Genomic DNA, 23,317 nt, shown 5'->3' on the forward strand with positions numbered 1-23,317 from the left:
TTTGAAATCTGTCATTCTGAATACTATCAGGGTCCTTACATGCATTCTTACCTGAGCCATAAGGACACGAACATGATGACCTTTCAAGGTCCTAACTGATGTGAAGATCCTGTGGTCCTGTGGTTTCAGTGGTTATCAAGACACCTATTTCTGACTTTTCCAAAGCTGCTAATTTAATGTTTGGCTTCGAGCCAGGCCATGGGATGATCCAATATTAACATTACCAAGAAGAGTCTTACCTGCTGCATCTGCTGCTGGAGTCTCCTCCTCTGTGCTGGGTCTAGAATCAGAGTCTGATGAACTTTCTCACTCTGGGGCTTAACCCTCTCTACCTCCTGCTGCTGTTTGGCTGAAGATTTCCTCATCTTCAGCTGTTCAAGTAGCTCCTTCACTGTGCGATGTTGCTCATTTAGCAAGTTGGCCAGTGGTTCCTCGAACCTATCCTCAACAGGGAGATGATTGGATTTGAACATTTCCCTGGGTCCACAACACATCCAGTTCCTTCTAATGGTGGGCTAAGCAAGTCTGAACAACTTCCATCTACTGCTAATCCCCAAATCTCACTTTAGCCGATAGGCAAACTCCTATCCTACCCAAATCTTCTCCCAAAGTTGTTAGCATAGATTCAAATAAGATGGTTCTGAATCGCCCCCCACCCATTCTTCTACATCAGTCTTCTAAGTAATATCATAATGAAGGGGAAATCAAACAAAAATCTAAGAGTAAGGAAGTGTCTGGATAACAAAGCAGCCAAGGAGCTAATGGGAACCCATCATTTTTCATCACACTGACAGCCACATTAATCTGGGACTTGTTCTTAATGGTGACACAGAATCTTCTCCAAGTTTTCTAACACTACCCTCCTACCCCTACCTCCTGAGAGAGACTGTGTCTGGGGCTGAAGTAAGAATGCAAATACCTAGCATGCTAGTTCTGAGGTAGAGGCAGAACAAGACACTCAAGTGATTGAGCAAGAGCTGATACTCTATGCAATCAGGATAAGACCTGCTCAAGTAGCTATGGCTAGCAGGTTATCTTAATTCAAGAAATCCTCTAGAATTTAGCAATAGTTAAATGATAATAATCTTTATCCCCAGAGGCTGTTGAAAAAAGTTATGTTTCCTTTTACAGTATTTACTGTGAGTATGGGCTGGCACAGGGTGAAAACCTAAAGACACAGGCCTGTCCTCTGTATAATTTTACTGAGAATTGAAAATTCTTGATTATCTGCATTACTAGCAGAGGAACAGAAGAACAGAAGCATGAAAAATGTAGATAATGCAAAAAAAAAAGGCTGCACCTGATTTTAATAAGTATTATCTGGATGGGTAGTTGATAAGGGGAACACAGGTAACTCACTTTCCCTGTGTTATTTTACTTAATCAAAGATTAAGCTAGGTTTGCATTTCTAGCTGAAAGAAAAGCAGCAGCAGCCCAAGCAGATCAACTGAATACCGAAAGGTAACTGAATTGGAACAAGGATTTTTAAGTAGTTACCTAATTACCAAATTTTTAAAATTCATACACAGAGTTGACTAGTGGAATTGAAATATGTTTACAGATCAAATCCCATGATAATAAGTTCCCAGGTTCTATTCTGCTACACTAGAATTTTTTTCTATGAAATATGGCGTGAAATAAGTGGGTCAAATACAGACTCTAAGAAATTTTGAAATCTGTTCTCAAAAAAAAAAAAAAAGGTAAATACGTGAGGTGATAGAAGTGTTAATTAACTTGATGGGGGGAATCCTTTTACAAAGCATACGTTTATCACATCATCACGTTGTACACTTTCAGTATCTTACAACCTTATTTGTCAATTATACCTCAACAAAGCTGAAAAAAAAAAAGGAACTCCTGAGATTTCTGTTGTGGTTATATTATGGTATTTATTGTAATGGAGTATGACTGATATTTCTGACTTTTACACAATGATTAGTATATCTTGTCTTTTTCACTAAATTTGCAAGTTCCCTGAAGGTCTAGCTTTCAGGTGGATCCAAAGCTCTCTAGTTAGGTAATGCTGTTAAGTTAAAACACAGGACTAATTAGAGACTATGTGTCTTTCAGTTCTGCTTTGTTCCACGCATGGCACAAACCATACCCTGACATCCAGCCAGTCACCTAACGATAGTATGCTGCTACTCAGAATGGACAGCAATAAAGTATGGATAAACTATGCAAATTCATCACAAAAACGGGGGAAAAATTTAAAGCTTCTACTCTCTGGGTGGGACAACGGAAGTGCTAATTTAAGTGAAGAGGGCAGTACACACATTTCAGACTCCAGGGCATTACTTCAGGTGCTTTATGGTTTGCTCAATTAATGCCTTGGTGACTAACAAAAGTTCATTAACATTTACTAGATGTTAAGGAGAAACAGAAGAACAAAAGGGACATACTGGATATTACAATTTGGGGTAGTTTCTGTGGCTGGCCACATAGAGTCCTACACACCTCTCCAGCACCACTCACCTGGAGAAGCTGCTACGGATGCCAGCTACTGCTTTTTCTCCCTTCCCAAACAGGTACAGCTTGGTCTATAGCTGCACTGCCCCATAATAAGGAGACTTAGTCACTTGACACCTAACACCCGCAAGGGCTCTGCATCCTAATATCAGTAAAAGCAGGTAGTCAGGGATGGGAAATTGTTAACCAGAATTTCTCAAAACCTTTTCAGACATACACTTTTCCTCCATTCTAAGTCTCAAGGTCTTTGATTAGCCTACCGCAGGGCTTGAGGGGTGTTAAAGTTAGGCCGAGGCTCAGCCACACATTCCTCCTCCTCTGGGCCATCATCTTCCATGTTGGAGAATCCCATCTCATCTTGAAACTGAGGGCAAAGGAAAAGAAGGATTTTCCTGGGGAATGGGCATGCAAAAGTCACTCTAGCAGTGACAAGGGAAAGCAAAGACTAGTTTACAGGACTTTAATAACACTGGCGCACAGAAAGAGCTTGCATCACAACCTTTCTCACTTCTGGGCTCGCACAATCCTGCACATGGGGTAGCTATTATGCCAGGAAAAAAGTTTCTCAATCAGCCAACTTGTAATGGTAAAGACAGAGCATGGATAACTTGAAATGATCAGAATATCTTTAAAGAGATAAATTTATGAGAAAGGTAACTATTTGGGCTCAGAATAATCTAAAATTAGTTTGCAATCTTTAAGGATGCAACAAGTGATAGTGAAGAGTCCATCCAAAAGCTTGCAAGGAAAACTTTATTAAGAATAACCTACATATGGATAATCAAAGTTTATTACTTAGCAAAATTCTCCTGTCACTATATTCTCTCCTGGGTGGACTGAAAGGGGAATGGGCTTGGTTCACACCACCCTTCTGGAGAGAGAGGCCCTGACATCAAAGGACAGAGCTTGCCGGAGAATCCACTTTTACTATTCTGAGTTCTCATTCAAAGATCATTACTCACAGTTTCAAACAGCTCTTCCATCAGTTCATTCACTTCCTTTTCTGCAAAAAAGCCAAACGGTATGCTGTTGGCACATATTTGTTTCATTTTGCCATAAGGGGAATTCCAAGAAAATTCAATGAAAGTTGTTTTCAGCAAGGCTCTTAACAAAATCCTCATATCTATCCATCATTCACTCATTCATTTAAAAACATTTATTGAACACCAACTATATGCCTTAATCCCTGGTTCTAGATGCTTAGATACATGACAGGACTTTACTCTTATGAAGCTTAAATTCTAATGGGAAAGCACACAAAAACATAAGCTAGATGATTTTATAATGAGATAAATTCATAGTTTGTTGGCCTATCCTACTGAATGGAGTCAAGAGAGAAGTCTCCAGCAGTGTGTCATAGGACCCTATCTTTGGACCTGAACTATTCAGCAATCCCATCAACAACCTAATACACCCAGAAAACACACTTACCAAATCTGTAAATGATATAAAGCTGAAAGGGATTGCCAGACCAACTGATGACAGATTCAAAATTCTAGGTTTTCTCAAATTAATTGGGTGAAACATAATGGGGATAAATTTAAAGTCTTACATTTAGGATTTTCAAAAATCAGTTTCTTAAGTGCACCAAAAGGTAACATGGCTCAAAAACAATGAATCTGAGAAAGATCTCAATGTTTTGGTTGACCTTAAGTTCAGTATGACACAGTAGCTCCAAAACAGTGCTTACAACCAAGAAGGCAAGCATATCACTGAATCAGAGCAGAGTCTCAAACTCTATCTAGAGGACTGTGATCATTTCTGTAAAAGCCCTTCTTAAGAGGGCATTAAAAAGCTAAAATCCGGGGGCTTCTCTGGTGGCGCAGTGGTTGGGAATCTGCCTGCTAATGCAGGGGACACGGGTTCGAGCCCTGGTCTGGGAGGATCCCACATGCCACGGAGCAGCTGGGCCCGTGAGCCACAACTGCTGAGCCTGCGCGTCTGGAGCCTGTGCTCCGCAACAAGAGAGGCCGCGATGGTGAGAGGCCCGCGCGCCGTGATGAAGAGTGGCCCCCGCTTGCCGCAACTAGAGAAAGCCCTCGCACAGAAACGAAGACCCAACACAGCCAAAAATAAATAAAATAAATAAATTTTTTTTAAAAAAAAGCTAAAATCCGGGCTTCCCTGGTGGCGCAGTGGTTGAGAATCTGCCTGCCAATGCAGGGGACACGGGTTCGAGCCCTGGTCTGGGAAGATCCCACATGCCGCGGAGCAACTAGGCCCGTGAGCCACAACTACTGAGCCTGTGCGTCTGGAGCCTGTGCTCCGCAAAAAGAGAGGCCACGATAGTGAGAGGCCCGCGCACCACCATGAAGAGTGGCCCCCACTTGCCGCAACTAGAGAAAGCCCTCGCACAGAAACGAAGACCCAACACAGCCAAAAATAAATAAATAAATTAATTAATTATTTTAAAAAAAGCTAAAATCCAAATGTTAGTGAGGATGTGGAGCAACTAGAACTGTAAAAAGAATGTAAAGTGGAAAGCCACTTTGGAAAAAGGTTTGGCAATTTCTCAGAAAACTAAGTATACAGCTACCTTATGACCACTGATTCTTCCCCTAAATAGCTGACCCAAGGGAAATGAAACACTTGTCCACAAAACCTTGTACAAAAAAGTTCAGAGTTATCTTTATTCAAGATAGCCAGAAATTAGAAAGAACCCAGGTGTCCATCAACACCTGGGGATTGATGAAAAATAAACAAATTGGTATATTTATACACTGGAATCCTACTCAGCAATAAAAGGGAAGAAATTAATGATACAAGCAATGTGCATGAATCTCAAAAACATTATGCTAAGTGAAAGAAGCTGTACACAACAGAACACATACTATATGATTCCATTTACATGAAGTTCTAAAAGAGGCAAATCTAATCTGTGATAGAAGAAAAGAGAACAGTGGTCGCACCTGGGAGGATGGTGTGGGGACTGACTTGGAAGGGGCAAGTGGGTACTTTCTGGGGTGACAAATCTCTATCTTGTTAGGGGTTTGAGTTATACAAGAGGAGGCACATCAGACTTCACTGAATTGTACACTTAAGATTTCTGTACTACAATGTGTATAAATTTACCTAAAAAGAAAAACTGTAAACAAATACTGAGTTCTAATTCATGATATGCGTGCTGAAATGTTTAGATATCTACAACTCACTATGAAATGCTTTTAAAAAAAATGGATTCATAGACGGATAGCTGCATGACTAAGCAAATATATGAAAAGTTCACTATAGAAGCTAGGTAGTGGGTATACGGGTGTCCACTGTACAATTCTCTCAACGTTTCTATATGTTCGAAAAGTTTCATAATAAAATGTCATGGGGGAGAATTTTCTTAAAACTAAAGGCTAGAATCCAGAGGAGGGTAACTTGGGGGTTGAAATGTGGAAAGCCTGGCATTTAGAGAACTGAAAAAACTTGGTATGTTTAGCATAATAAAGAAAAAATGTAGAAAAAGAAACATACTATGCACACTTAGGAGTAAATTACATTTTATGGCAACAAAGGACAAACAGAGAAATATAGATAGATTCAGGTTCAATAAGGAAAACGTTGGGGCTTCCCTGGTGGTGCAGTGGTTAAGAATCCACCTGCCAATGCAGGGGACACGGGTTTGAGCCCTGGCCCGGGAAGATCCCACATGCCGGGGAGCAACTACGCCCATGCACCACAACTACTGAGCCTGCGCTCTAGAGCTCGCGTGCCACAGCTACTGAGCCCACGTGCCATAACTACTGAAGCCCGTGTGCCTAGAGCCCGTGCTCTGCAACAAGAGAAGCCACCACAATGAGAAGCCCGCGCACCACAACGAAGAGTAGCCCCCGCTCGCCGCAACCAGAGAAAAGCCCTCGCGCAGCAACAAAGACCCAACGCAGCCAAAAAATAAAAATAAATTTAAAAAAAAAATTAATAAGGAAAATGTTAATTGAAGAGGTGTTCAAGAGTAGGACACACTATCTGCAGAACTGATGAACTCCCTGTCACTGGAAGTATCCAAACGGACTGAAAGGCCACATGAGAGAAGCTGTTAACAAACGCTTAAATGGAAGGAAAATATATGTGACCACAGGAGGCTTTCCAAACTCTGTGATTCTAAGCTTTTTTATTTTTAAATTTTTATCATCCATGTAAGAAAAGTCCTCTTAAAGGGATTATAATTAAGCATGATAACATAAGATGACAAGGGGTAGAAACAAAATTAAAATTCTATCCCAGTTTTTTACTTATGACCATAGAACTCTATGACTAGAAAGGAAGACCCTTCGTTCAGGCATTCCAGAAAAGTTCACTATTTGATTGGCAAATACTGTCAGCCCCATGCAAAACACCAGCTCTAAGGCAATAAACAATACAAAACCCATGAGAAGCTCACAGTTTAGGGAAAGAGACAGATATAAATAAGCAACTATGAGAGAGATGAGTATTAAAAAGGACATATAGGGAAGAGTCGGTGTGAGGTCGCGGTGTGCGGGCTCCAGGGACAGCGGAGGCAGCCGCGGCCGGCTGGGGCTCGGGGCCTAAGACCCGAGCGTCGACACCACCTGCGCAGTGGGCACCTCAGGCTCTGCTGAGTGCCTGGGGCCGCCACGAAGCACAGACCATGTTCATGGTGCGCCTGACTTCCCAGCTGCTCAGGGCTGTTCCCTGGGCAGGTTGCAGTGGGCCTTGGCCTGTCTGTGGGGTGCTGGGCAGGCATGCCTGCAGGCCTCACCACAGCATACAACCAATAGGCCCAAGTGGGGCTGCCTCCCTCCCTGACAGGCGGGTCCACATGGAGCTTGAGGAGATGCTGGTCCCCAGGAAGATGTCTATCAGCCCCATGGAGAGCTGGCTGACCGTTCGCTACCTCCTGCCCGGAATGGACTCTGGGGCCCCAGGGACTGTGTCTCCAGCCCAAGTCTATGAGTGTCCGCCCAGGGGGAAGGGGTCAAGCAGGGGGGTAAGGAGATCTGGGACGCACCCCAGATACAGTGCAAAAACGTGCTCAAGATCCACCGGCAGAAGATGAATCATCACAAGTACCGCAAGCTGGTCAAGAGGACCCGGTTCCTGTGGCGGAAAGTCAGGGAGGGACGCCTAAAACGGAAGCAGATGAGGTTTGAGAGAGACCTGAGGTGCATCTGGCAGAAAGTGGGCCTGAAGGAAGCGCCCGCAGGCTGGCAGACCCCCAAGATCTACCGGAAGGGCAAATCAGTCTTGTGTGTCTCTCCCCCAGCCCTTTTACTGCTGATGACCCATTGTAATAAATATTCAGAGAACTTAGCCAAAAAAAAAAAAAAAAAAGGACATATAAAATATAGTATGGATTGATATAATCAGGAGGAGGACCCAAGATGCCGGAGTAGAAGGACATGCTCTCACTCCCTCTTGCGAGAACACCATAATCACAACTAGCTGCTGGACAATCATCGACAGAAAGACACGGGAACTCACCAAAAAAGATACCCCACATCCAAAGACAAAGGAGAAGCCACAGTGAGACGGTAGGAGGGGCGCAATCACAGTAAAATCAAATCCCATAACTGCTGGGTGGGCGACTCACAGACTGGAGAACACTTATACCACAGAAGTCCACCCACTGGAGTGAAGGTTCTGAGCCCCACGTCAGGCTTCCCAACCTGGGGGTCCAGCAACGGGAGGAGGAATTCCTAGAGAATCAGATTTTGAGGCCTAGTGGGAATTGATTGCAAGACTTTGACAGGACTGGGGGAAATAGACTTCACTCTTGGAGGGCACACGCAAAGTAGTGTGCGCATTGGGACCCAGGGGAAGAAGCAGTGACCCCAGGGGAGACTGAACCAGACCTACCTGCTAGTGTTGGAGGGTCTGCTACAGAGGTGGGATGGAGGGGACTGTGGCTCACTGTGGGGACAAGGACACTGGCAGCAGAAGTTTGGGAAGTACTCCTTGGCGTGAGTCCTCCCAGAGTCTGTCATTAGCCCCACCAAAGAGCCCAGGTAGGCTCCAGTGTTGGGTTGCCACAGGCCAAACAACCAACAGGGAGGGAACCCACCCCCACCCCCACCCCCACCCATCAGCTGTCAAGCAGATTAAACTTTTACTGAGCTCTGCCCACCACAGTAACAGTTCTACCCACCACCAGTCCCTCCCATCAGGAAACTTACACAAGCCTCTTAGATAGCCTCATCCACCAGAGGGCAGACAGCAGAAGCAAGAAAACTACAATCCTGCAGCCTGTGGAACAAAAACCACATTCACAAAAAGATAGACAGATGAAAAAGCAGAGGGCTATGTACCAGATGAAGGAACAAGATAAAACCCCAGAAAAACAGCTAAATGAAGTGGAGATAGGCAATCTTCCAGAAAAAGAGTTCAGAATAATGACAGCGAAGATGATCCAGGACCTTGGAAAAAGAATGGAGGCAAAGATCGAGAAGATGCAAGAAATGTTTAACAAAGACCTAGAAGAAGTAAAGAACAAACAAACAGAGATGAACAATACAATAACTGAAATGAAAACTACACTAGAAGGAATCAATAGCAGAATAACTGAGGCAGAAGAACAGAAAAGTGACCTGGAAGACAGAATGGTGGAATTCACTGCTGCAGAACAGAATAAAGAAAAAAGAATGAAAAGAAATGAAGACAGCCTAAGAGACCTCTGGGACGACATTAAACGCAATAACATTCGCATTATAGGGGTCCCAGAAGGAGAAGAGAGAGAGAAAGGACCTGAGAAAATATTTGAAGAGATTATAGTCGAAAACTTCCCTAACATGGGAAAGGAAATAGCCACCCAAGTCCAGGAACCGCAGTGAGTCCCATACAGGATAAACCCAAGGAGAAACACGCTGAGACACATAGTAATCAAATTGGCAAAAATTAAAAACAAAGAAAAATTATTGAAAGCAGCAAGGGAAAAACGACAAATAACATACCAGGGAACTCCCATAAGGTTAACAGCTGATTTCTCAGCAGAAACTCTACAAGCTAGAAGGGAGTGGCATGATATACTTAAAGTGATGAAAGGGAAGAACCTACAACCAAGATTACTCTACCCGGCAAGGATCTCATTCAGATTAGATGGAGAAATCAAAAGCTTTACAGACAAGCAAAAGCTAAGAGAATTCAGCACCACCAAACCAGCTCTACAACAAATGCTAAAGGAACTTCTCTAAGTGGGAAACACAAGAGAAGAAAAGGACCTCCAAAAATAAACCCAAAACAATTAAGAAAATGGTCATAGGAACATACATATCGATAATTACCTTAAACGTGAATGGATTAAATGCTCCAACCAAAAGACACAGGCTTGCTGAATGGATACAAAAACAAGACCCAGGGGGCTTCCCTGGTGGCGCAGTGGTTGGGGGTCTGCCTGCCGGTGCAGGGGACATGGGTTCAAGCCCTGGTCTGGGAGGATCCCACATGCCGCGGAGCGAAAAGGCCCGTGAGCCACAATTGCTGGGCCTGCGCGTCTGGAGCCTGTGCTCCGCAGCGGGAGGGGCCGCGGTGGTGAGGGGCCCGCACACCGTGATGAGGAGTGGCCCCCGCTTGCCGTGACTGGAGAGGGCCCTCGCACAGAAGCGAAGACCCGACACAGCCATAAATAAATTAATTAATTAAAATTTAAAAAAAAAAACAAAAACAAGACCCATATATATGCTGTCTACAAGAGACCCACTTCAGACCTAGGGACACATACAGACTGAAAGTGAGGGGATGGAAAAAGATATTCCATGCAAATGGAAATCAAAAGAAAGCTGGAGTAGCTATATTCATATCAGATAAAATAGACTTTAAAATAAAGAATGTTACAAGAGACAAGGAAGGCCACTACATAATGATCAAGGGATCAATCCAAGAAGAAGATACAACAATTATAAATATATATGCACCCAACATAGGAGCACCTCAATACATAAGGCAACTGCTAGCAGCTGTAAAAGAGGAAATCAACAGTAACACAATAATAGTGAGGGACTTTAACACCTCACTTACACCAATGGACAGATCATCCAAAATGAAAATAAATAAGGAAACAGAAGCTTTAAATGACACAGTAGACCACATAGATTTAATTGATATTTATAGGACATTCCATCCAAAAACAGCAGATTACACTTTCTTCTCAAGTGCACATGGAACATTCTCCAGGATAGATCACATCCTGGGTCACAAATCAAGCCTCAGTAAATTTAAGAAAACTGAAATCATATCAAGCATCTTTTCTGACCACAATGCTATGAGATTAGAAATGAATTACAGGGAAATAAACGTAAAAAACACAAACACATGGAGGCTAAACAATACGTTATTAAATAACCAAGAGATCACTGAAGAAATCAAAGAGGAAATCAAAAAATACCTAGAGACAAATGACAATGAAAACACGATGATCCAAAACCTATGGGATGCAGCAAAAGCAGTTCTAAGAGGGAAGTTTATAGCTATACAAGCCTACCTCAAGAAACAAGAAAAATCTCAAGTAAACAATCTAACCTTACCCTTAAAGGAACTAAAGAAAGAAGAACAAACAAAACCCAAAGTTAGCAGAAGGAAAGAAATCATAAAGATCAGAGCAGAAATAAATGAAATAGAAACAAAGAAAACAATAGCAAAGATCAATAAAACTAAAAGCTGGTTCTTTGAGAAGATAAACAAAATTGATAAACCATTAGCCAGCCTCATCAAGAAAAAGAGGGAGAGGACTCAAATCAATCAAATTAGAAATGAAAAAGGAGAAGTTATAACAGACACCGCAGAAATACAAAGTATCGTAAGAGACTACTACAAGCAACTCTATGCCAATAAAATGGACAACCTGGAAGAAATGGACAAATTCTTAGAAAGGTATAAGCTTCCAAGACTGAACCAGGAAGAAACAGAAAATATGAACAGACCAATCACAAGTAATGAAATTGAAACTGTGATTAAAAATCTTCCAACAGGGCTTCCCTGGTGGCGCAGTGGTTGAGAATCTGCCTGCTAATGCAGGGGACACGGGTTCGAGCCCTGGTCTGGGACGATCCCACATGCCGCGGAGCGGCTGGGCCCGTGAGCCACAATTGCTGAGCCTGCGCGTCTGGAGCCTGTGCCCCGCGACGGGAGGGGCCGCGATAGAGAAAGGCCCGCGCACCGCGATGAAGAGCGGTCCCCGCACCGCGATGAAGAGTGGCCCCCGCTTGCCGCAACTGGAGAAAGCCCTCGCACGAACCGAAGACCCAACACAGCCAAAAATAAATAAATAAATAAATAAATAAATAAATAAATAAATAAAATCAAGTAAAACTTTAAAAAAAAAAAAAAAATCTTCCAACAAACAAAAGTCCAGGACCAGATGGCTTCACAGGCGAATTCTATCAAACATTTACAGAAGAGTTAACACTCATCCTTCTCAAACTCTTCCAAAAAACTGGGGAGGAAGGAACACTCCCAAACTCATTCTACGAGGCCACCATCACCCTGATATCAAAACCAGACAAAGATACTACAAAAAAAGAAAATTACAGACCAATATCACTGATGAATATAGATGCAAAAATCCTTAACAAAAGACTAGCAAACAGAATCCAACAACACATTAAAAGGATCATACACCATGATCAAGTGGGATTTATCCCAGGGATGCAAGGATTCTTCAATATACGCAAATCAATCAATGTGATACACCATATTAACAAATTGAAGAATAAAAACCATATGATCATCTCAATAGATGCAGAAAAAGCTTTCGACAAAATTCAACACCCATTTATGATAAAAACTTTCCAGAAAGTGGGCATAGAGGGAACCTACCTCAACATAATAAAGGCCATATATGACAAACCCACAGCAAACATCATTCTCAATAGTGAAAAACTGAAAGCATTTCCTCTAAGATCAGGAACGAGACAAGGATGTCCACTCTCACCACTATTATTCAACATAGTTTTGGAAGTCCTAGCCACGGCAATCAGAGAAGAAAAAGAAATAAAAGGAATACAAATTGGAAAAGAAGAAGTAAAACTGTCACTGTCTGCAGATGACATGATACTATACATAGAGAATCTTAAAGATGCCACCAGAAAACTACTAGAGCTAATCAATGAATTTGGTAAAGTTGCAGGATACAAAATTAATGCACAGAAATCTCTTGCATTCCTATACACTAATGATGAAAAATCTGAAAGAGAAATTATGGAAACACTCCCATTTACCACTGCAACAAAAAGAATAAGATACCTAGGAATAAACCTACCTAGGGAGACAGAAGACCTGTATGCAGAAAACTATAAGACACTGATGAAAGAAATTAAAGATGATACCAACAGACGGAGAGATATACCATGTTCTTGGATTGGAAGAATCAATACTGTGAAAATGACTATACTACCCAAAGCAATCTACAGATTCAGTGCAATCCCTATCAAATTACCAATGGCATTTTTTACGGCGCTAGAACAAATCATCTTAAAATTTATATGGAGACACAAAAGACCCCAAATAGCCAAAGCAGTCTTGAGGGGAAAAAACGGAGCTGGAGGAATCAGACTCCCTGACTTCAGACTATACTACAAAGCTACAGTAATCAAGACAATATGGTACTGGCACAAAAACAGAAACATAGATCAATGGAACAGGATAGAAAGCCCAGAGATAAACCCACGCACCTATGGTCAACTAATCTATGACAAAGGAGGCAAAGATATACAATGGAGAAAAGACAGTCTCTTCAATAAATGGTGCTGGGAAAACTGGACAGCTCCATGTAAAAGAATGAAATTAGAACACTCCCTAACACCATACACAAAAATAAACTCAAAATGGATTCAAGACCTAAATGTAAGACCGGACACTATAAAACTCTTAGAGAAAAACATAGGAAGAACACTCTTTGACATAAATCACAGCAAGATATTTTTTGATCCACCTCCTAGAGTAATGGAAATAAAAACAAAAATAAACAAATGGGACCTAATGAAACTTCAAAGCTTTTGCACAGCAAAGGAAACCATAAACAAGACGAAAAGACAACCCTCAGAATGGGAGAAAGTATTTGCAAACGAATCAACGGACAAAGGATTAATCTCCAAAATATATAAACAGCTCATGCAGCTCAATATTAAAGAAACAAACAACCCAATCCAAAAATGGGCAGAAGACCTAAAAAGACATTTCTCCAAAGAAGACATACAGATGGCCAAGAAGCACATGAAAAGCTGCTCAACATCACTAATTATTAGAGAAATGCAAATCAGAACTACAATGAGGTATCACCTCACACCAGTTAGAACGGGCATCATCAGAAAATCTACAAACAACAAATGCTGGAGAGGGTGTGGAGAAAAGGAAACCCTCTTGCACTGTTAGTGGGAATGTAAATTGATACAGCCACTATGGAGAACAGTATGGAGGTTCCTTAAAAAACTAAAATAGAATTACCATATGATCCAGCAATCCCACTACTGGGCACATACCCAGAGAAAACCATAATTCAAAAAGACACATGCACCCCAGTGTTCATCGCAGCACTATTTACAATAGCCAGGTCATGGAAGCAACCTAAATGCCCATCGACAGATGAATGGATAAAGAAGTTGTGGTACATATATACAATGGTATATTACTCACCCATAAAAAGGAACAAAATTGAGTCATTTGTTGAGACGTGGATGGATCTAGAGACTGTCATACAGAGTGAAGTAAGTCAGAAAGAGAAAAACAAATATCGTATATTAACGCATGTATGTGGAACCTAGAAAAATGGTACAGATGAACCGGTTTGCAGGGCAGAAGTTGAGACACAGATGTAGAGAACAAACGTATGGACACCAAGGGGGGAAAACCGCAATGGGGTGGGGATGGTGGTGTGCTGAATTGGGCGATTGGGACTGACATGTATACAGTGATGTGTATAAAATTGATGACTAATAAGAACCTGCAGTATAAAAAAACAAACAAACAAAAAAAACAACTAATACTAAACTTTCTTTGGGTTATTTGTATGGAAATATGTTAATATAAATGTTTCAGACATTACATTAAATTTCTAAAAATCTTATATGTTCTGGTATAATGTTATGTCATAATTCTAGTTATTACTTTAAAATGTATATCTCAGAAATAACTAAATTTCCTTGTCAATTGCATTATTATGAACTTTCATCAAATCTTTAACCATGGTCATTTTAAAGTCTTTTGTCATTTACAGACAGTTCTGGGTGTACCCTGATGCTTTCGCAAAAATGTTCCTATAAAAGGGTTTCATCTTCAAGGAATTCATGGAAAAGACAAGTACAGGTTTCTGGTAACTGACTATACTGCTGAACTGAATGAATAAGCATTTTCAGAACTCTAATGGAAAACTGATGAATTCATTAAAGTGCTAACAAAAGATCAAGATGAAAAAAAAAGAATTAATTGCATGGGACTGAGTGAACTGATGAGGATGATTATAATTTTTGTGACTTTCTGTTTGAACAACAACAAAAAAAATCCCACAAGGACTCAGAGGCAAAAAATATACAAATCAATTTTCACTGCAAAGTAAAGGAGCTGTTACAGTGGAGGTTTACTGGACTGAATGTCAATATTATGACATAGTATGAGTGTGTTTCGTGTTTGGTAACTGCAATCATTGTTGCTTTTGTTGTGGTCATCCATTTACAATGCTTGGTGTCAGTTTATTTCTCTCTTGTAAAAATAAAATACAGTGCGTGTGTGTGAGTTGTGAAAAAAAAATAGTATGGATTACAGAGCAAGAAGATCAATCCTAATTGAGGAGGATCTCCCTGAGAAATTACAGTTGACCCTTGAACAACATGGAATTGAACTGTATGGGCCCACTTATATGCAGATTTTTTCAGTAAATATATTGGAACAATTTGCGGGGGATGGGCAACAATTTGAAAAAACCCTCAGACAAACCACAGAGCCTAGAAATACCAAAAAATTTAAGAAAAAGTTAGGTATGTCATGAATGCATAAACTGTATGTAGATACTAGTCTATTTTATCATTTACTACCATAAAATGCACACAAATCTACTCTAAAAAGTTAAAATTTATCAAAACTTATGCACACGCTTACAGACCATACCTGGCACCATTCACAGTTGAGAGAAACCCAAACATAAAGATGCAGTATGAAATCATAACTGCATAAAATTAACTGTGGCATATACTGTACTTCTGTAATAATTTCATAGCCACCTCCTGTTGCTAGCTCAGGTGTTAGAAGTATCTGCTTAAAACATCTCCTGAGCAGTTCGTCTCTCCAGCAAATTGTGTACCGTAGGAAAAAGTGATCTCTTGCGGTTCTTGAGTATTTTTCATCAAGTTTAGTATAATACCATAGGCCTTGAATAACACCATGGGACCCATGCGAAGTGCCACTAGTGATGCTGGCAGTGCTCCCAAGAAGCAGAGAAATGTCATGACATTACAAGAAGATGCTGAATTGCTTGATACGTACCAGAGATTGCGGTCTGCAGCTATGATTTCCCACCATTTCAAGATAAATGAATCCAGTGTAAGGACCATTGTAAAAAATGGAAAGGAAATTCATGAAGCCATAGCTGCTGCTATGCCGGCAGGTGCAAAAACCTTGTACTTTTTGTGAAATACCTTTTTATCTCATATTGAAAATGCAGCTTTTATGTGGGTGCAGGATTGCTATAAGAAAGGCATACCTATAGACTCTAATATGATTTGAGAAAAAGCAAAGTCATTATATGACAACTTAAAGCAAAAGGAAGATGAAGGATCTAAGGCTGGAGAATTTAATGCCAGCAAAGGATCGTTTGATAATTTTAGAAAGAGGTTTGGCTTAAAAACTGTCAAGATAACAGGAGAAGCAGCCTCTGCTCACGCAGAGGCAGCAGACAAGTTCCCAGACTGAGGAGAAAGGATATCTGCCTGAACAGGTTTTTAGTGCAGATGAAAGTGCCCTATTCTGGAGGGGAAAATATTTTAAAAAATAAAAAAATAAAGCCTCAAAAGACATTAGTAAGGAAGAGAAGCAAGCACCAGGATTTAAGGCAGGAAGGGAGACACTAAGTCTACTGTTTTGTGAAAATGCAGTCGCATTTACCACCAGGACTGCCCTTATCTATAAAGCTGCTCACCTTGAAGGGAAAAGATAAACACGAGCTGCCAGTCTTTGGATATACAAAAAGAAGGGCCTTTCTATGGATTGGTTCCATCGATGCTTTGTCCCTGAAGTCAGGAAATACCTTGCCTTTTAAAGTTCTTTTGAAATTGGACAATGCCCCTGGGTACCCAGAACCCCATGAATTCAACACTGAAGGCATCTAAGTGGTCTACTCGCCTCCAAACATGTCTCTAATTCAGCCTCTAGATCGGGGGTCATAAGGACCTTTAAAGCTCATTACACATGATACTCTATGGAAAGGATTATCCACACTAAAGAAGAGATCCCAATGGAGAGAACATCACGTAAGTCTGGAGGAAGGATCACACCACTGAAGATGCCATCATTGTTAAAGAAAAAGCCATGAAAGCCATCATACCTGAAACAATAAATTCCTGCTGGAGAAAACTGTGTTCAGATGTCCTGCATGACTTCACAAGATTTACGACAGAGCCAATCAAGGAAATCATGAAACAGACTGTGAATATGGCCAAAAAAAGATGGGGGTGCAGGGTTTCAAGTTCTGAATCTCGGAGAAATTCAAGAGCTAACAGACACCGCACCAGAGGAATTAACAAAAGATGACTTGATGAAGATGAGTGCTTCCAGAACAGTGCCAGACGATGAGGAAGAAGATGTAGAAGAAGCTGTGTCAGAAAACAAACTGACATTAGACAATCAGGCAGCAGGGTTCCGATTATTTAAGACTGCTTTTGACTTCTTTTACAAGGACGCTTCTATGATATAGACTCTGAAACCAAAGCACATGGTGGGAGAGGGACTGGTACCATACAGAAACATTTTTAGAGAAATGAAAAAGCAAAAAAGTCACACAGAAATTACAATGTTATTTCCATAAAGTTACAGTCTCTGCCTCCCCTTCCTCCTCCACCACCTCTCCTGCCTCTGCCACCCCGAGACAGCAAGACCAACCCCTCCTCCTCCTCAGCCTACTCAATGTGAAGACAAGGAGGATGAAGGCCTTTACGATGATCCACTGCGACTTAATGAATAGTAAATAATCATAATGCCTATAGTTAATAAACTTATCTGTTGTGTATGTGTGTGTATCTTTGTGTAAAAATCTAATAACTGTATGGCAAGAATTGTATGAGATGTTTCTGTGTCGTCATCATCATCACTGCCTAAGTACTCATCATGTAGAACATCATGTACAAGACTTGTATTGAAATGGATAGCCTATCCTTACATAGGCATAAAGTGAGTGATATTTAATATAAAATTAATAATTAATAAAATTAATGTTAGTTTTATTAATGATTTATAACTGTGCTTTCAAATTACATTATCAACTGTGTATCAGCCTATTATCACATTTTAAAAAAATGTAACAATGTTTCCAATCCTGTACATGAATATGACTGTAATACTGTATGCCATAAAAATTTTGTAACCATTCAGCAGTGTATAGGCCAGAGTACTAAGAAGCGATCTGTGAAGCAATCATATAAATTACACTAGGTTACCATCAAGCCATCATACTGCTGCTTCTTCATTATCAATACATGAATCCTTATACCAGTAAATAAATGTTCCTTTTTCACATTATCTTTTCATTTTTCTTGTCTAGTGTTTGTAACATGTATATCTACAGTGTTTGGTATCATATAAGACAATACTAATATAGATACTGACAGATGATTCAGCTTGTAAACAGATAACATAACTTACAGTATCAATAAATACGGTACTGTAAACATATTTTCTCTTCCTTATTATGATTTTCTTAATAACATTTTCTTTTCTCTAGCTTACTTTATTGTAAGAATACAGTATATAAAACACATTATATATAAAATACATGTTAATAACTATTTATTTTATTGGTAAGCCTTCAACAGTAGGCTACTAGTAGTTAAGTTTTCGGGTAGTCAAAACTTCCAGTCGGATTTTCAACTACACTGGGGTTGGGCACCCCTAGCCTCCAAGTTGCTCAAGGTCAACTGTATCTATAAACTGAAGAAAGTAACAGACAAACAAGAAGGGAAGGCAAGTGTATACCAGGCTGAGAGCTGAATTGAAATACAATCTCCTACTTTTCTGCTTCAAGCAGAAAATGTTTCATGACCAGCACATGACACTGTGGACCATTCGCTCCTTCTTGAAAGACTCTTCCCTTGGTTTCTGAGACACAGGGCTTTCTTGGTTTTTCTCATACCTTCCTAGACCTTCCTTCACAATTTTCTCAAAACCTAAATCCTCAAGCCTTTTCTTTCTACACTTTCTCTTTGATTCCTGGTGCTTTCCTTTCAATGCAACCTTAACTGTCATAACATACCAAAATAAATGGAAGATCTTCATAAAGGAAATGGCATTCTAATCTTAAAAACAACATGAAAGATGAAATAAAGCAACAAAACAGAACATAAGTCCTAAAGGATTGTGTTTACATAATTCTCTTTGCACAAAGACTTGCATTATTTAGGTACATAATAAACACTTTTGGATACTTATAAAACTTTCTTCATAACCTCGTCAAGAGCCAACGTCTTACCTTCACCATGTTGTGTATACTATTCCAGTACAGGGTCATGCACACACTCAATAAAAATCAACAGTTCCTGAAATATGTTTTCCATCATTGGCAAACTAGCAGTGAAATAATTTTAAACAAATGACTCAAGCCAAGTTATTTACTTGTTTTCCATGCCTCCAATCTTGCTCTCTTTACCCACCAAATCAATACATTAAACTGGCATTAAATCAAAGTGGTATTTCTAAAATCCAAATCAGTTCCTATTTATTTCCTTTTTTGAGCTCTCCTTTTTGATAGATCAAAAATCAGATCTAAGGCTCTCTATGAACTGAACACTGCTTAACTCTTCTATCACCACTCACTCATACGACTTAACCAAACTACTTACTATTTTCCAAACCCATGTATTGTTGTTTCATAATTCCATGGTTTGTAGAATCCTTCTATTTGCAATATCCCGCTCTGCCCCCATTCAGCAAAAATTTCTTATTGCTCCTTCAAAACTAAAATAAAACATCCCATTTTGTGAATCCTTCCCTAACCCATACCATACATTAGGACAGTATAACCCTCTTTTAGGCTACTAGTGTATACACAAACTATTATTATAGCACCTATCACTTGGTACTATAACTGTTTCTGTTTGTATCCCCCTACTAAGCTGACGTCCTACAGGCAGAGGCCATATCTTATTCATTTTGGTACAATCGCTGCGAAATACTCAATACATGACTGTGGGATGTAAAAATGAGTAACTGATAGGCTTCCTGAATATATATGTAAATTTAAAGAATTATAGAAATAAATGGGTAGAGGAAGCTTAAATGTCTTGAGTGGGCTACAAACTTCAACCTCAAAAATCTGCAAAGTAAACAAAGGTAGATGTGGAGAAGTCAAGACCAGGACTCAATAAACACAGACTCACTGGTGATTCTTACTGCCCGGTCAGTGCGGAAATCCTCTGTGTCTGGTTCATCAAGGTCTTCCAGGAAATTATATTCTGGATCGTCATCATCATCTGCCTCATCTAGGAAAAAAAATGTTTTAGACACTTATTCCCAACTCTGAACTCATATCTCTAATGAAAATTTAAGATGTTCAGCACCATAAGAATCTACTCCAATAAAGCACATTTATTCTGAAGTTTTTATTTTTATTTTTTACTTATTTTTTGGCTGCGCCACACGGCTTGCAGGATCTTAGTTCCCTAACCAGGAATTAAACCCAGGCCCTCAGCAGTGAAAGCGCAGAGTCCTAACTGCAAGGGAATTCCCTATTCTCAAGTTTTTAAACAACTTATTCTTTTTTTTCCTCAGTGCCTGTGCACAGATCATTTCCCACAGCGGACTTATCTCACCTATTCTCCCCAATTAGCCATGTTCCTTCCTTCCTTCCTTCAAACAAAACTTAAATTTCTCAAAATGCAGCAAAAGCCTGAAAACTGAACATATAATTTATCTCAGTAAACCCACTTAGAGTAGTGCATCTCATTAAAATATTTTTATAAAACTCTTTATACAAAGGCATTGATAGTGAAAAAAGGAATGACCCTAATTCCCAATAATTAGGGAATGACTGTAATTATGACGCCTTAGTATAAAATAGTATATACATATAGAATGTAAACATTCTATACATGTTCAACACATTTATGACAAAAGTACAACACAATACACACATAATACTCATAAGCATAAAAAAATTATATCCCTACAATAATTCAGAAATAACTAAAAATATACCAAAATAACAAACATTTGTAATGGCAGCGCATAGAAGTATGGGTATTTTTGTTGATGCTATGATGTCTTTTAGATTCCTAACTAAAAATCTTGAAGGAGTCAATCAGTTATGGATTGTTATACATATATGTATTTTTAATAAATTTATTTTATTTATTTTTGGCTGCATTGGGTCTTTGTTGCTGCGCGGGCTTTCTCTAGTTGCAGTGAGCGGGGACTACTCTTTGCTGTGGTACGTGGTCTTCTCATGGCGGTGGCTTCTCTTTGTTGTGGAGCACGGGCTCTAGGCGCGCAGGCTTCAGCAGATGTGGCTCGTGGGCTCTAGAGCACAGGTCAGTAGTTGTGGTGCACGGGCTTAGCTGATCTGCGGCATGTGGGATCTTCCCGGACCAGGGCTCGAACCCGTGTACCCTGCATTGGCAGGCAGATTCTTAACCACTGTGCCACCAGGGAAGCCCCTGGATTGTTATATTAAGGTAAAATTTTTCCTGGGACAACTTTAGATCAGCATCGTCTAACAGAATTTTCTGCAAGGTCAGAAATGTTCTACATATGCATTGTACAACAACAGTAGCCCCTAGCCACATGAGGCAACTGAGAACTTGAAATGTGGCTAGTGCAACTGAGGAAGTGAATTAAAAGAAAAAGCAGAAACAACGCCTAGCAAATGAGAATAACTAATTCCTTACCACCATGTGCCATTACACAGGAGAGGGAGATCTCTACATATTACAATAGAAAGATGTCTAAATTATATTAAGTGAACGAAGCAAGTTGCAGATGCAGGACAATATGTATAGTATGATTCCTTTCTTGGAAAAAAAGATAGATATGTGCTTGATTAAACACAGAGAAAATATCTAGAAAGAATTAACAAAGACTGAAGGATAGAACTCTTTCTTTTCTTAATTTTTCATAATAAATAACTTTCATTAAAAATAAAAATATATACACACACTTTTTAATTTTTGGCTGCATTGAGTCTTTGTTGCTGCGTGCAGGCTTTCTCTAGTTGTGGCGAGCGGGGGCTACTCTTCATTGCGATGTGCATGCTTCTCACTGCGGTAGCTTCTCTTGTTGTGGAGCACAGGCTCTACGCGCGCAGGCTTCAGTAGTTGTGGTGTGCGGGCTCAGTAGTTGTGGCTTGTGGGTTCTAGAGCGCAGGCTCAGTAGTTGTGGCACATGGGCTTAGTTGCTCCGCGGCATGTGGGATCTTCCCGGACCAGGAATTGAACCCGTGTCCCCTACATTGGCAGGCTGACTGTTAACCTTTGCACCACCAGGGAAGTCACACACACACATTTTTTATTCATAATCACTAGAAAATTTGTACTGATAAACCCCAATCTAACCTGATATTCTTTACTCAACATTTATTGTTTATAATATATAAATCTGCATTGTATATATATAGCTATCTAAATGTGAAGGCTTTTTCACCCATCTATAGGTTTATCCCCCAATAAAAATGTTTTAAATCCTTAGGAATGGAATCCTGTCTTCGTAATCTCTATAGTACTTTCTATGTAAGTCTCTTTACAGCAGGTTCTTTACAAACGTTGCTGAATAATATAAGTTGTGGGGAAAGCCTATAACATATGGATACTGCACACATGTTTGGACCCCCATCTGTTTACGTGCAAGAACTACAATAGACAGCTTCTGCCCATACCATACAAACGGGTCAGCCAATATTCTCAGAGAACCCATTTGGCAAACATGTTGAAAAATCATTTAGGAAGGTTTCTTCTGAGTTCTGCTTAGCTTTTAGTACCCTGATTGTGGAACCTGCCCTCTGGGTTGAATTACTTTTTTGACTGACTGACAATGTCAGCATCTACCCAGCTGATCTCAATTTTGTGTACCCACCCCCCTCTAGTGCAGCCTCTTATTTTTTGCAAATGAGACTCTCACTTTTAATAATATGCAGAGCAGATGGTACTAGGAACATGTCAAAATAGTTAGCCACGTAATACTACCAAAATAAACCAGCATATGGCTAAAGTTTGGTACTGTGATCTATATCTAGCATCATTTCCTATTTACCAGCACTCACAAAATTCAGCTGGTAGATCTGGGGATCCAAACCTACCCTAGTCATTGGCTCTATGTTCTCTTTTTTAAATCTATCCTAATAAGGAAACAAAAAAATACTGTTTTAAAGAAAGAGGATTTTCACCCTCCCCACTAACCATTATTCCATTTCCTCGATCAACCCTTATCATACACTCTTATTTCTCCCAGACCAGTAGTTGTCAAACTTTAGGATATATAAGAATTAGATACCTAGACGATAACCATTAGTGATTCTGATTCAGTAGGTATGGAGTGAGGCCCTGGAATCTGTTTGTTTTTTTTTTTTTTTTAATTTTGGCTGCGTTGGGTCCTTGTTGCAGTACGTGGGCTTCTCATTGCGGTGGCTTCTCTTGTTGCAGAGCACGGGCTCTAGGCACGTGGGCTTCAGTAGTTGTGGCACGCAGGCTCAGTAGTTGTGGCGCATGGGCTTAGTTGCTCCGCG

General features: G+C 40.2%; 1 protein-coding gene and 1 pseudogene across 6 annotated transcripts in view; one reads left to right on the top strand and one right to left on the bottom strand.

Moving 5' to 3' along the window:
• GON4L (gon-4 like) overlaps window positions 1-23,317 on the bottom strand; it is a 90,050-nt gene that overhangs the window by 28,826 nt on the left and 37,907 nt on the right. For all 6 annotated transcript variants that reach the window (XM_007171902.2, XM_007171897.2, XM_057542711.1 and 3 more), the window contains 4 exons: window positions 19,983-20,084; window positions 3,432-3,472; window positions 2,730-2,833; window positions 240-438 (listed from right to left, as the gene is read on the bottom strand). In XM_007171902.2, the coding sequence (XP_007171964.2) occupies window positions 240-438; window positions 2,730-2,833; window positions 3,432-3,472; window positions 19,983-20,084 (446 nt within the window). The remainder of the gene's footprint in view (window positions 1-239; window positions 439-2,729; window positions 2,834-3,431; window positions 3,473-19,982; window positions 20,085-23,317) is intronic.
• LOC103016566 (aurora kinase A-interacting protein-like) lies at window positions 7,067-17,308 on the top strand (annotated as a pseudogene).

The sequence above is a fragment of the Balaenoptera acutorostrata genome, chromosome 1 (genome assembly GCF_949987535.1).
Source record: "Balaenoptera acutorostrata chromosome 1, mBalAcu1.1, whole genome shotgun sequence".
NCBI lineage: Eukaryota > Metazoa > Chordata > Mammalia > Artiodactyla > Balaenopteridae > Balaenoptera > Balaenoptera acutorostrata.